Genomic DNA, 14,765 nt, shown 5'->3' on the forward strand with positions numbered 1-14,765 from the left:
AGTGTTAGATTTATTGGGATGACCACTTAGTTATATAATGTCTGATTACCAGGTTGTACATCTGAAACTGACATAATATTGTATGCCAACTGTAACTGAATAATAATTATTTATTTAAAGTTTAAAACATTGTTTAAATCACATTTATTTGCTCACCTTCTTATGAGCCCCTACACCGCTTCCCCCACTGCTTCTCCGTGTGGTTACGCACGCACCAGCCCCGGAGCCCCCTTTACAAGCACAGAACAGAAAAGTTAGAGCACAGCACCGACCTGCCCAGATAAATGGCCTTAACCCTCGTTGGCCATCTCACCAGTCACTCATCCTTCCAAAAAGCTGCACCAAGAACCTTAAGGGCCTTTGCCTTTTCCCCTCACAGGGCAGAAATAAATGTCCTTTCTTGGCTATAGTTTTCAAAAGGAAAAACAGTGGCCAGCGTCATTTTGTTCAGAAGGCGGGCAGTGCACACTGCCCCTCCACGGCCTGGAGGGCCTACCCGGGGCCCCGCCGTGTGGCGGCCTGGCCGCTCGCCGACCCCCGGCCTGTGCCCGGGCCCAGCTGCCCCGGGGGCGCCTCTCGGGTGGTGGCCCAGATGGGCCGCCAAGTGCCAGGACAGCTGGGAATGGCCTTTTTTGCACAATGGACGTCAGCACATAAAAATGATGGCCCCAAAGTGCCAGGAGGGCTGGTCCTTCCTGCCCCTTCCCGGCTCCAGGAGGCATCCCCCAGGTTTGCACTGCGAAGACGGCAGAACCCACAAGCAGACGGGGTGGCGGCGGCGGCGCTGCGCTGCGGACGTGGGGGCAGTTTCTGCAGACCTCGGGGGGCCGGAGCGGGCAGGCCGGGCCTGGGCTCTTGGGCTGCTCGGAAGCCACACTGTGCAGGGGCCTCAAGAAGACCGCAAATGTGAGGAAAGAGACAAAATCTTCATGCTGAAAACTACAAAACACCGTTCAGGGACACCAAATAATGCCAAAGAAAATTTAGCGGCGTATCATGATCAAATTATGTCATTTATATCACAGTCGATAGAGCAAAACTTTTAAATATCCATTTTCTCTAAATTAATGTACAGAACTAATCCTAAAAAAGAAAAAGAAGCAAGAGCAGCAGCACGGGTTGGGAAGAGCTTTTGTATTTTAATCTCTAAATGCCAATCTCAGGGTTGGCCTTGCCAAAATTATGTACGGGGTCAAGATTGTCATTCAGTCCCTTTCTTGTTCGCTCATCAATTTAATCACAAAATGTGTTAAACGCCATGGAATTTCATCGTAAGCGTGTATTAAACGCCATACAATTGCATCACACACACTCCCTGAACAGTCTCTGCCCTTGAGCAGCCTGCAGCCTGAGACAGGCAGAGGGAGGGAGCCAGACACGCCAGGGTGGTGGCCGGTGGCAGGGAGGCTATGCAGACAGGCCTCTCTGAGACAGGTGACTCTTCACTTCATCTTTAGGTGAAAAATGGACTGGCCTTGTGCAGAAAGGGGAAGGGTGTTTTAAGGCAAAGAAACAGCACGTTGGAGAGCCAGGGGGACCGCCAGGGTGCCCTGGGGGGGCTGGAACACAGGGCACCTGCAGAAGCCTGTGGGCAGGGTCATGGTGCCCTGCATGTGGACCCAGGAGGGCACTGTCTTGCAGGAGCCAGTTTCCCACCATTTTATGAGGTGCCTGCATTCCCCAAGAACTACACCTGAAATGTTGTATTCGTCAGCAATGGCTCCAAGTAAGAGTTGTAACAAACACCCCCCACATGTCAGTGGTTTGGCACACAGAGGTTAATTCTCACTAAGGTCACAGTCCTATGAGATGAGCCGAAGGGGAGGAAGGTGGCGGCTCTGCTCCCTGCAGTCTTGTAGGAACAGGCCTCCTTCCATCTAAGGACCCCACCATCTTTTAGGCCTTTGTTGTTCTCTGCCAACAGGGGAGCGAAGAAAGTGGGAGGGGGGAACTGTGAGGATGAAGGTTCTTCTGGCAGTGTCACATGTCACTTCTCCTGACCTCCTGACCAGACTCTGTCACATGGCCCCGCTAGCGGCAAGGGAGGCTGGGAAGTATAACCTAGACTTGTGTCCTGGAGAAAAAGTAGAGTATTCTCTCTCTTAAGGGACAATTAATGGCCAAGAGATTTTTTAAAAATATGTTTAAGGCCAATGTATTAGTGATTGACCAGGAGCTCAGAGGTCAGCAAACTGCAGCTCCAGGGTCCGGTCTGGCCCACTACTCACTCCCTCTCCCTGTCTCCCACCTTCACCAACTCAAGACTCTTTCCATGTTAACAGGAGCTAATTTTTTTGAGCATCAGTCATGGCCAGGCACAAAGACAAGCACTTGGCCTGCGTGTGTCACATCAATCCCTCAGGTAGGAGTTATTATGCCCATTCTAGAGCTAAGGAAACTGAGGCTCAGGCAGATTCTGTGACTTGCCCTTGAAGTTGAAATACAGAGGAGCTGGGATTTAGGTCCAGACCTATCCGACCCCAGAGGACATGCATGTACTTCCCACCATTCTAAACTGCCTGTGCCAAGAATCTTTAACCCCCTCGTCAAAGAGTGGGGACATACTGTCGTGTATTCCATTGGGCTGCGTCCCAGCTGTGTCCAAAGCTCCACTGTCAGGCTTGCTAAGATGCCCAGGGAGTGTGGTTCGGCCGTGGGCACCCTCCAACCGATGACAGGGCTTTCCCCTCAGCTGACGTGGACCCCGGCCTCCTGTGAGTCAACCCAGCAGTTCATCAGGTAACGTCTGGGACTCCCGCACCGGGAGAGGGGGCGCTGCTCCTGCCCCAAGGTCTGCAGAGCGTGTGGGGGGATCTGGCACCCGCTTCAACCGCAAACAAGGCTGTTTCATTCCTGAGACTCTCGTCAGGCCCCTCATCAGGAACACCCAGGGTGTCTCCGCGTGTGGTCCGTGGGCCGCCTGCGCGGGCGTCCCATGCTTGAGGAAAATGAAGGTCCCTGAGCCCTGCCCTGACCTTTTGATTCCAGGTCTCTGTGGGTGGGTCACAGGAATGCAAAGCACCCACCATTGCCATGATATTTAATAAATTGCTACAGAGAAAATGATGACTACACATCCTCCTCCTCATATGTTCCTCCTGGGCACCTCCTTGTCCTCCCAAGCTGAGGTCAAGGTCAAGGTCAGTTAAAAGAAGGTTGGAACAGCTATAATAATACCAGACAAAATAGACAGTAAGATAATATACATCATGGATTTCATAGGGTCCCTACACTATAACAAAACGTTCAATTTACTATGTAGATTAAAAAATTCTAAATTTGTACATATGCGCATCCAATAAAATTGCCTCATATATATACAACTTCTAAAATCTGCTGGAAATATAGGGAGAAACTGATGAGCCCACCAACATAATGGCAAATTTCGATACGCTTTAATTATTCCCGAGAGACCTAGCAAATGGAAAGTTGTTTAAAATCTAGAATATTTTAACAGCAGTGACAAACTTCAAATATTGGACATCGACAGACCCCATGCCAAATAAAGATTGCATGTTCATTTCAAACATGCATAAAATGTCTATAAAAATTGACCACTTAGAAGGCCAAAAAACAGGCTTTTAAAAAAATTCAAAGAAGCAGTATCATACAGACCACATTTTCTGACCACACCAAAATTAAATCAGAAGTCAACGATTAAAAGATAAAAACACCAATACACATTTGAAAATTTAAAACAAGCCTTTAAATGAACCATGGGTCAAAGAAGCAATAATAATTGAAATTAACAATCCAGAGGATGGAATAATAACTAAAATCTGCATTTGAAAACGTGCTGGTTGCAGTAAAAAAAAAAAAAAGTACATAGAAGCAAATTTATAGCTTTAAATATTGAGACTATAAGAGAAGAAAGCCTGGGAATAATTGAGCTGAGAGTCCAACTGAACTTGGAGAAAGCACACCAGATGCAAATCCAAACCCAGAACAAAGAGGAGAGATTAATGAGCTAGAACCTGAATAACGCCACAGTTGGTTCTTTGAAGTAATGGTAAAACAGATGTTCTCCTGGTGAGGCTGATTCAGCAAAAAACAGGGAAGGCTAAAAAACAGTAGAAATAAAAGTGCAAAAGTTAAGATCTTTCTAAAGTGCCCAGAGCAAATCAGAGATTCAGTCCGGGGTCAAACTTGCCCAACCCCTTGCTCCCGGCCCCACACGGTGTGTGCTGCCATGCCTAACCAACCGCGAGGACAGGAGGCTGGTGGCACCGGTGTCGGTGGGCTGGCCCACCGGCTGGCTTTTTGTTGTGGGTTGGATGTGAGAGAAGCAAAGCAGAGACCTTGGAGCACGCAGACCGGCCCAGCCATGGAAGCGGCCTCCGCGCTCTTCAGCAGAGCAGCTACTCCCTCACACGGATTTTCCTTTGATTGTGGGGGGAGGTTGCGGGAAATGGGCTGCAGAGGAAAACCATGAGTGAGTTGGCCTATTTTAAAGGTCCCCTGAAGCCCAGTTCCTAGTGAGAAACCAGAGAGAAGCTTTATTTTTTTATGTTTTATTTTTTCCATCCATGATATACAAGCAAGCATTTAAAAACCATAACATCAATTTCCAAGACTCATTCCCTGGGCAAGGACTTGGAACACTTGGGTGGCGGGGCTCGGGAGTCTCTGCATTGCAGCAAGCTCGTCCGCCCAGCGGCTGTCAGCCAGATAAGGGTGAGATGCAGGCGGGAAGCCCGCGCGAGGAAGCTAAACGTAGATGGAAAATCACCGCCCTGCCTTGAGCGGCAGAAGCAAGTGGGGGAGCCGGACTGAACCGGCTGGGTACTTGGCATTGACTTCTGCGTTAACTCCTCGGTGCTGTTTTCGCTTTGTGAGATGAGAAGAGGGTGGATGAGGTTTAAGTGCCCGATTTGCAACGTTCCCATCAAAAGTACAGAGAGCCATTTCCAGGAAACAAAGGCAAAGCCTCCATCTGCTGGTCTGGGAGGCTGTTTTCCCGACATCGGGAAATGCAACAAAATGGCACATGGGCCGGGGACCATGATAACAACAAAGTTGGGGGGAACGCGCACGGAGATTTCCCCTGGGCTCTGCAGTGGGAGGGATCTGGGTGGCATGTTGCCTGAGTTTGTTCCAAGGACTTAGAGTGCCGCGTGGAGGAGGCCCCTGGACCTGAACCCAGCTCCGCCACAGAGGGGCGTGGGCCTCCAGAAGGCCCTGTCCCGTCTCCTGCCTCAGTACCTCTTCCGTAAATCCGGGACAACATAATCTCCCTCACGGTGTCACGAGGATGAGATATAATAGCCACACAAAGACATTCAGGAATCTGGTTGCCTTCCCACATGATAAACCCCCTTTCCGTGATGAATATGTTCAGCTTCGAGTCCCTAAGAACATACTGGGTACATAGTGTTAGCCAAAGACAGAACTGAAGTTCTTTTAATCATTCTGACAGAATATGAAAGAAGAAAAACGAATTGGATCATATTCTAAACCGAAGACAGCAAAATATTTGCCATGCAGAACTCTCAGAGAGAATGAGTTGCTCGGGATGGCTGAACTTCCTGAGAAGACAAGGGGCTTCCTCTTAAGAATCAAAACATTAAGAACAAACCAACCAGAAGAGGCAAACAACTAGGGATCTTAAAAAAAATCTCTCCAATACACTTCAGAAACTTGCCAGTGGCCTTAAGGAACATGTTCTGACATTGTTTACTTTTCCTTTAAGGCTTTTAACATTTTTCTGAGCACACCAAGCAGCCATCCCATGACATCAATGGCATTTGTAGACCTATAAATGGCTTAATCCAACCTGTAATTTTACATGGGAAAGCTAAGCCCAGGCGGGCTAATCCCCGCAAGCCATCCGGCTCTCTGGACACAGAACCGGACGCCCGTTTCCTGACCTTTCACCTTCCCACTCCCTTTTAAGAACCCTTGACTTTAAAAAAAAAAACCCCACCCAGTTCCCCCTGAAATAACCCCAGGACACTTGAAACAACCCTGGAATCCCAGAATGCTTCTAAAGTATCTGTCCAGGCCCTAACTTACAGATTTTGTGTTTCCCTTCTCTCAGGCTCCTAAATCATGTCTGTTCATGGAAACACTCCTCACGTGTGTGTGCATTTTGCTTTTAAGCTTCATTTTACTTTGTTTGAGGTTTAAATGTCTCACAAAGTCAGGCGTCTACTCTCCAAGAGAAGTGTTCTGATTTGCCTGTGACGTTAGCACCCAGAGTCCTGCTGAATGAAATAGACGCAACTAACTAATAATGCAATTGGAAGGAAATACCAGCGATAATGTAGGCTCCTACCCAAGTCCACACCCTATCCATTTTGTCCGTTTCAACTGTGAAATCCCCAGCAGCAAGACTGTTGCAGGGTGTACAGCATTACTGGCAGCTTTAGTAGAAACTGAAGCACCCCAAACCCGCAGGCGCACTGCACTGCCTGGCCAGGCTGCCATGGGGTGTACCTCCCGAGCCCTAAGCACATGCACAGGGCACGCACACACCCACATATGGCAGCATGGAACATGTGCGGCCTCAAAGATCTGCAGTCCCACCCCTAGACAGATGAAGCCACCAGACCAAAGAACACCAACCACCACAAGAGGCAGAAGAGGCCCCCACTGAATCCACTGGTTCCCCACTATTCAAGGCGGTGCTTTGAAAAACAGTAATGTCAATATATAAAGACAAATGTTTTTCTTTCCCCATTTGCCTGTGCGCATTCAATCTTTTTTTTTTTTTTTAATCGATCTGTGATTACAGACAAAGTTCAATAAAGCCGCGCGGCTCTCCGCCTGGCTCAGGGGAGGCTGTCCCTAGGTATGGCCGGCGGGAAGATGAACATGCACACAGCCCCCAGCCCGATGCAGACAGCCCTGCCCTGGAGGGCGAGGGGCCAGCGGCCTCGACCCACCGCCTGCCGAGACAAGCCCAAGAAGACAGGCCCCAGCAGCCAGCACCGGGAAGTGTTGGGGGGCGGGGCGGGGGTCCACTTTATAAGGATGGTAGCCTCTCCTGCTGCTTTCCAGTGATGGGGGTGGGGGGCGGAAATCAAAACTTTATTTAAAACCTTGGCTTTCCCAACTTCTCTTAGATGTTGCTCTTTGCCCCAAAGCAGTTTTATCGAAATCATTTCCTTGCATAGCTTCGACCTTTGTCCCCTTGCATTTCAGATAATCATCCCGGCAACTGGAGAAAGTGGCGCTGCCTTCAAGTTGGTTTCTCCTTGCCTTTGCTCCCTGTAGACCAGGAGCCGGTCGGGACCAGCTCCGTGTCGCCCGCCCCGGGAGCCGGCAGGTCTCTACCGCCAGCGGACCCTACTTTCCTATTAGTGAGCAAACTCCCCTCTGAGATAACGGCACCGGAGGTCTCCCTTCCAGGGGAAGCGCGCGCAGCATCTTAGGGCCCCTCTGAGTTTCAGTCGCCCGGACGCCCAGCCTCTGTCCACTAACTCACTAGCGGAGGGAAATGGGACCGAAGGCATTTCCCAGGCATTTACGGCGCAGCCCTTGCAAGAGCGGAGAGACCCTGCTCGGTCCCCACAGGTCACCAACAGGTCCCAGGCTGCACGGACCTCCCTAGGGGCCGGCCGTCACCCTGCCCGCGTCTGCGGGGCTGCGGAGCAGAGCCCCGTCCTCTCCCCGCCCGCGCCCCCGCGGCCGACGCCCTTACCTCGCTGACGACGGTGGAGTGGGCTTGGGCGTAGCGCCAGCCGCCGCTGCACGGCACGAGCGGCGCCGAGTGGTTGGGGAAGGCGGCGAGCGGGTCCGCGCAGCTGAGCGCGGTGGCGTTGGCCGCCTCCAGGAGGAAGCGCTGGCAGTGCCCGTGGCCCCGGCGCTCGGGCGCCGTGCGGTTCCACTCCTCCTCGGGGCTCCAGCCGCAGCGCTCGGCCAGCGCGGCGGCGCTCGGCCCGCGGCACCAGTAGTGGTCGGGCCGGCTGCCCAGGAAGACCACGGCGACGAAGAGGAAGGCGAAGGTGACGCCCGTCAGGCACAGTAGCAGGAACACGCGCCGCTGGAAGCGCCCGAACTCGCCGGCCCTCTGCAGCGCCTCGTCGAAGGAGGGCATGGTGCGCGCCCGCCCGCAGCCAGGGCTGGAGTGACCCGCGGGCCCCGCCGGCTGCCGACTTTACCCCGCCGCCTCCCCCGTGCTCCCGCCTCACGCCCCTGGGCGCCGCGCCAGCCGCCGCGGTCCCTCTGGCCCCCGAGGCCCTCGCGCCCGCACCGCTTGCCTCCCCGCCTCCCCGCCCCCCCCAGGGGCGCCTGCAGCAGCTCGGGCCGTGCTCCCTGGTGGGCGCCTCCACGGGGCCGGGTGGGCGCGCGGGGTGGGGGCGGGGGAGGGTGGGGGCGGGGGAGGGTGGGGGGGCCGGGAGGCGCGGCCTGGTTGAGCGCCACCGCGCACGGGGGACCCGGCCTGGGACTGCGAGTGACGGGCACAGCCTCCGGCCTGGCGCGGAGCTCCATTCGGTCCCTGCCAGCAGCCTCCTCTGCAGGCGCACTGGGTCGGGCTCCTGGGGAAGAAAGTTTCAGGGTTACCCAACTACTCCCGGACTCCTCGGGCTGGGCCCCTCGGCCGTCCCGAGCGCATCCCAGGGAACCAACGACGCGCGCCTGGGGCCAGCGCCCATGCCCCGGAGTCGCCCCTCCAGTCCGCTTCCCAGCCGGGGCACGGAGGTCGCTCAGCGCAGCGCTGGGTCCGGCAGCCGTTCCTAGAACAGGGAACCGATTGCACAGCTCGACCCCAGGGGATTCGGTTTTGGCAACTTCTCAGAGTGTCCAACTTTTTCAAAAGGGCAGCTGGGCGGCCCGCAAAGGTTAGGCGTCTTGGTCAGAGGCCTGAAGTTCAGAGTGTGACAGATTTCCTTCGCCAGGGCCTTCCGACCTACGCTTGGCCTGAAATTGCCTGGAAGTGGTGTTGTGTCTTGGTCTGAATAGTTGTTTTTAAACTTCTTTGCTCGCTCCCCCAGAGCCTCCGACCCGCTGCCTTCCCCACGCAGGCTGCCACCACCTCTAGGCTGCGGCCTCCCCAGGGTGGTGACAGCGTTGAGCCGGCGCTGTGCCCACTCAGAAGGAGCCTCCTACCTGTGGGGGTGTCTTCTGAGAATTTCTCCAGCCCTTCTCCCAGACCCCCACCCTATCCTCCAAAAGCCTTCTACCCTGAGCTTGCTTTTCAGCAAGGCCCAGAAGCTAACCCCAGACTCACCGTCCCTCCCTTCAGGGCAAGGACTCTGGGCCGCCCAGCTTCGAGCTGCCGCGGCCCCTCCCCAGCTCGCGGCCCGGGACAACAACGTAGTCCACCCAGGTCCTGGTCTGTCAAAGGAGGCTCCTCCCCTCCCGGGGTCACTGTGAAGATTGGATGAACCGATAGACACAAAGTGCCAGAGAAGTGCCTGGCGCATGTGTGCCCTTCCCCGTGTCAGCTACTGTGACTGCTTACTTGCGGCTGGGCCGATGCTGGTCACTCTGCAGGGGTGTCCCCAGGATCCCAGGCCTCCCAGGACGAAAGCACAGGAGGGGCCCGGGCACACAGGAGGGGCCCAGCGAGGGGCAGCTGTGTCATCCCCGGGGACCTCAGGCTCACACCGCCCCCTCACACTCTGCTCCTCCTCCTGGCCTCCCTTTGGGTGGAACCAAGGCTCCGCCCCCACATGCAGGATCTTGGGATCTTCTCAGCTGTCCCAGCCTCACTCCAGGGGCCTTCACTCAAATGTCACCTGCCTGGGCCTCCCTTGCTAGTCAACACCCCTCCCCTGCCTTATCTGATTCCAAAGTGCCTGTCACCGTCTCCCATAAGCATATTTTTATTTCTTTGCTTGCAATATATTTTTACTTATATATCTTCTCTGCCTCCTTCCAGTAGAATGCAGGTTTCTCGAGGACAGAGAGCTCAGTCTGTTTTGCCCCTTTCTGTATTGTCATCACCTAAAACAGTTCCTGGTTCACAGTACATACTCAGGGAATATGTGCAGAATAAATGGATGCTTCTTGACCACCCCCCAACACACACGCACGCACGCACGCAGACACACAGAGGTATCACCCCCTCTCCTCGTCCGCCATCTCTGTTCCGCCTCTGGGGCCCCTGGGGGGCCCCTCCTGCAGCGGCCGCCGGCCTGCGGTCCGGCCCGCGCTCCGCACGTCTTCCCTCTAAGCTGCGACCACCAATGGCTGCCCTTGCTTTCCAATTCACTTTTCATTTCTCACCCTCCCTTTCAAGATCCTAACCTGTGTCCCTCACCAACTTGTCCCTTCCAGTGACGGCCAAACAGGACTTCTTGCTAATCCTCAAATCCTCCTGGAACTTACGTAAATCTAAGCCAGCACAAGCCAGTTCCCTCTTTCCCATCTTTCCCACTCCCCTGCCCCTCCCTGCCCCCTCCCTGCCCCCTCCCTAGCAAGGCCTGGGATGAACTTTGGCCCCACCCCACCAAAGCCTGTCCCCACCCAACAACTGCCTTCCTGCCCCTGTAATGTCACCGTCTGTGCCCCAACTGCACCTAAGAACCTTCTGAGGGGATTTTACTACATTTCTCTTCGTATTATAGTTGTCAAGGTATTTTCATTTTGGTCACCTTTAAAAAAAAAAAAAGGCTTAATCTGAGCACTCAGACAAGTAGACCTAGAGTAGCTAGTGGCTAAGATCATGTCCTTTGGAGCCAGAACTACTGGGTTCAAATCCCCTTCAGCTCCTTACAGTGAGTGACCTTGGGCAAATTATTTAGGGTTTTGTTTTGTTTTTTGTTTTTGCAAAACTGAGTAATAATGGAACCTTTTGGTGCTTCATGCAAATCTTTTAGAACATAATAAATGCTATCTAATAATCAGGTATTAAGGAAAAGAGCAAAAAAAAAAAAAAAAAAAAGCCACCCGCCCCCAGAATGAGCAAATGTCGTGTTACATTTGTTTTAGGTTATTACAAAGAACTACCGCTCACAGGCACAGCTGAAGCCCTTGGTATGCCTTCCGATCCTGTCCCCCAACCCCTCTCTTCCTCCCCAAGGCAGCCACCAGGGCGCCTTCCTCAGAAGGTGGTCTGGAAAGAAGGCTCAGAGCAGGAATCCTGAGGTGCCAGCTCCCAGAGATTGGCCAAGGGGCAGGAGGGCAGGAGCAGGGGAGGGTCCTCGGTGGCACAACCCTCAGCCTTTGCAGGAAGGCAGCAGAGAAGTCCAGAAGGGACCCACTAAGCTCAGGACCCCTTGCCCGGGGTAGCTGTCACAAAGGTGTCATTCATGTTTGAGTCCTTTTAATCCATAGGTATTGCACACAGACTATATAAAGCACTTGGGGGTCCTTTGAAATTTACATAAATGGTACCCAACCACATGTTTTCCTGTCACTTCTTTTTCCCTCCACAGTATGTTTCTGAGGACGATCAGCCTTGATAAACATGGATCTGGCTCATTCCCTCTGCCATACCACAATTTCTCCATTCCTCCATTGAGGGACAGCAAGCTCATTTTTAATTTTTCACAATGACAAACAATGCCGCAGTGAATCTTGTGCACTTGGGCAAGGATTAATCTAAGGGAAAAGCCTAGAAATGGACCAGCGGGACCAGGTGCCATAGATGGCACCTCCTGTGAGCTTTGCTGGGCGCTACCGAATCGCTTCCAGAGGGGCAGCTCCAATTCGCCTCCCATCAGCAGCACGAGAGCGCCCGCCTCTGCGCCAGCGCTCGGGCTGGTCAGGCTCCCCACGCTGCCAGGCACTTGGGTGGCGCGCGAGTCAGTGTGGTAGTTTGCACACCCCTGTCTGAGTCAGACTGGACACATTTTACGTGTTTATTCATCATTCAGCCTTCATCCTCTGCGAGTCACCTCTTCATACCCTCTGCTATGTTCTCTTTGTTACTTTTTTTTTCCTCACTGAGTTTTTGGGAAGTTATTCATGCATTTGTATATTCTGCTCCTTTATCAGCTGTGCATGTCCTGTCGGCTCACTCCGCGACTTATCTTTTCACTCTGTTTACAGCGTCTTGATGACTGCAAACAGCTTACATTCTGACACAGTAAAATGTATCCATCTTCTTTGTAGCGTCTGCTTTTCTATCTTGCTTTAGAAGTCCTGGGTGGATGTGTTTCTGAGCTCTTCCTTCTGTCCTGCCTGTCCGTCCGTCTGCCTCCGCTCCAGGATTTCACTGGTAGTTACGATCCTTCCATAGAAAGTCGTAATGTGGGGTAGGACTAGTCCCGCCTCCCCTCCCCTCCCCTCGATCCCCTCCAGGATTATCCCGGGTCTTCGGGGGCTTTTTTCTTCCATATGCATTTTATATTTTATTAAGTCCCATAGAAACTTGGCTGGGATTTCTATTGAACATCATGCTTGCTTCTTATTTCTTCCATTACTTTGTCGGTATTTTGAGAGAAAAGTCAAATCATGTTCACCCTTTCCTTTAAATACCAAGATAAAAATGTATAAATTACAGTAAGCCAGGTCATTTTAGGACAGTTCATACATGTGTTAACACGGGTTTTTCTAACGCAGGTGGTAGAATGCTGAAAGATGAAATATTCATTTTCCTGAGATGCTAAAGCTATGGCTTAAATGTGAAAAGGTGAAGGTTATCTGGAAAATCCAAAACAAAGCCTTTTTGGAATGTGGCCCAAAGGAAGAGGGTAAGGAGAACAAGAAGACCCAGCAGGAAGCTGATGTAAACAGCAGTATTATATGGCTGCAGTATGAATACAAACACTCCTGTTTTAATCTCTCCTATCTTTTTATTGAACTAGTTGGGGTCTAGACGACTTCACCGTTACCTTGAGTGTGGCGGCCGGAAGGCTCTGTGTGAGACGCCGGCGCAAGCAGTGCTGAGACAGGTCCAGGAGACGCCCGGAGAGGGGGTGTTTGGAGGTAAGGAACCCGTCTGAGCGGCAACATGGAGGGAGAAAAGCAAACCTTAGTCTCATTCTCACGTTAAGACGTCTTTAGACTCCGGAACTGAGAGTCTAAATTCTAATTCCAGCTTTACAGTGAGATCAAAAGTCTGTGGGACCTGTTCCCTCTTGCGCAAAACAGACTAGAGTCTCAGTGTTACTTACTCTGCCTCTGCAGATCCGGAGCCCACTGAGACTGTGGGTCTCTCTCTGGTGTCTTGAAGAACGCCGGTCATCTCCCTAGGTCATCTTCGGGTGACAACTCCATCGAAGCCCGCTGACGTGTCCTCCTTGAGGTGTCCCCAGAAACCAGAGGCTCCTCACACCACCCAAGGCAGGCGGACTCCCTGTGCCAATCGCATGCCCAGTCCCTCCCCAGCTCTGCCTTCGCTCCCACTCGCCCCCCGCACGCGAGTCCCCCCTCTGCTAACATCCCGCGGGACAGGCGCTACGCCCGCAACTGTACCATGTGCTTTGCCCCCGGTCCCCTTCACTGCTCAGAACCATCCCAACAAGGTACTGTCATCCTTTTGCACGTGGGGAAACTGAGGCTTGCAAAGGTTGGCGTCGTTTCTGCAAATGTCACGAGGTTGGCATGGCTCATGGGAGGGCGGACCACAGTGATGCTGCCTCCGTGTTTTATTTACTTTCCCCTGACTTGTGAGGGCAAAAACTTTTTTTTTTTTTTTTTGCTTTAGAGCTTGGTGGTTTTTGTTTTGTTTTTCGAAATTTTTTTATTCTCCTCCGAGCATGTTTTTTTCATTGCCTTCAGAGAGAGAGGAAGGGAGAGAGAAAAACATCAATAGGAGAGAGAAACAGCGATTGGTTGCCCCCTGGAACAGGCCTGGACTGGGGGTTAGATGTGCCCGGACCAGGGATCGCTCATGCAACCGAGGCATGTGCCCTGACTGGGAATCAAACCTGCAACCTTTCCACCACAGGGCGATGCCCCGCCAGCTGAGCCATACCAGCCAGGGCTATTTTGTTTGTTTTTTAATAAAACTGTCCTATGCTTTCAATAATAATCTCTACATAAAACTTTTGACATGGGAGTATCACAGGGGTTTTTTCAGTGAAGGAAATTTTAGAAGTCATGTGGTCCAATTCCCTTATTTTGCAATCAGGTAACTAAGGACCAAAAAGATCAAGGGACTCAGCTAAGATGCCTTCACTCTGCTTATAGTGGCCGGTGGGACGAGGCCAGACCCACACTCGCTTATAAAATGCTGACTCCGTTTAATTTGTAAACTTGTCATTTCATAAGTTATCTTTTGGACTACAAATGAAATATATGCTAGAAATGTAAAAGAAAATCTTTGCCTTTTAATACCAAAATTAAGTCATTTGCATGGATCTAAAATCTACTCAGTCTTCACGCAAATAATTCTTTTTTTGTCAGTTAAATTTTTTAGGGTATGTAATGGGAGAGTTTGTTACAAATATGAAGTTTTTTATTTTTGCGTTAATGCTGGAAAAATAAGTGATCTAAGAATTCCAAAGGGTTGTACTGGTTTAGGGCGAAAAAGACAAAGTCCACGGGTCAAACCCAGGGGGGCTCCGCACCGCGTCAAGTGACCCGTGCCAACGTCGTCATCTGGCTTCTAACAAGACACCAGGACTTCGCAGGACATGGTGACTGGGACACTGGGTGAAGGGTACACCAACCCTCTCTGTACTATTTTTGCAACTTCTTGTGAGTCCTAAGCTATTTCAAAACAAAGCTATTTTTACAAAAAAGTAATGATGATCAGTTTTGAAAAACTTGTGCCAGAACAGGACCGTGCCACTGAGCTCTTCTTTTCAAGGACCTGACAGCCCCTGAGCTCCAGATCCAGCCCCCTCCCCCCGGCTCTGCTCCGTCCTCAGTGTCCCCGTGGCCCCCCGAACCCCCTCCAGCACTCAGGGGCATCCACAGAGCGGCGC

The 14,765-nt window shown here is 52.1% G+C and overlaps 1 protein-coding gene across 1 annotated transcript in view; it reads right to left on the reverse strand.

Annotated features, from left to right (window-relative positions):
- Positions 1–8,064, reverse strand: part of SLC22A3 (solute carrier family 22 member 3) — an 81,268-nt gene extending 73,204 nt beyond the window's left edge. The window contains exon 1 of the mRNA XM_054595525.1: positions 7,643–8,064. Coding sequence (XP_054451500.1) covers positions 7,643–8,038 — 396 coding nt within the window. The 5' untranslated portion in view covers positions 8,039–8,064. The remainder of the gene's footprint in view (positions 1–7,642) is intronic.
- Between the last annotated feature and the right edge of the window lie 6,701 nt (positions 8,065–14,765).

This window comes from Pteronotus mesoamericanus, unplaced genomic scaffold (assembly GCF_021234165.1).
Source record: "Pteronotus mesoamericanus isolate MK-2021 breed Mesoamerican mustached bat unplaced genomic scaffold, CSHL_Meso_final contig_134, whole genome shotgun sequence".
NCBI lineage: Eukaryota > Metazoa > Chordata > Mammalia > Chiroptera > Mormoopidae > Pteronotus > Pteronotus mesoamericanus.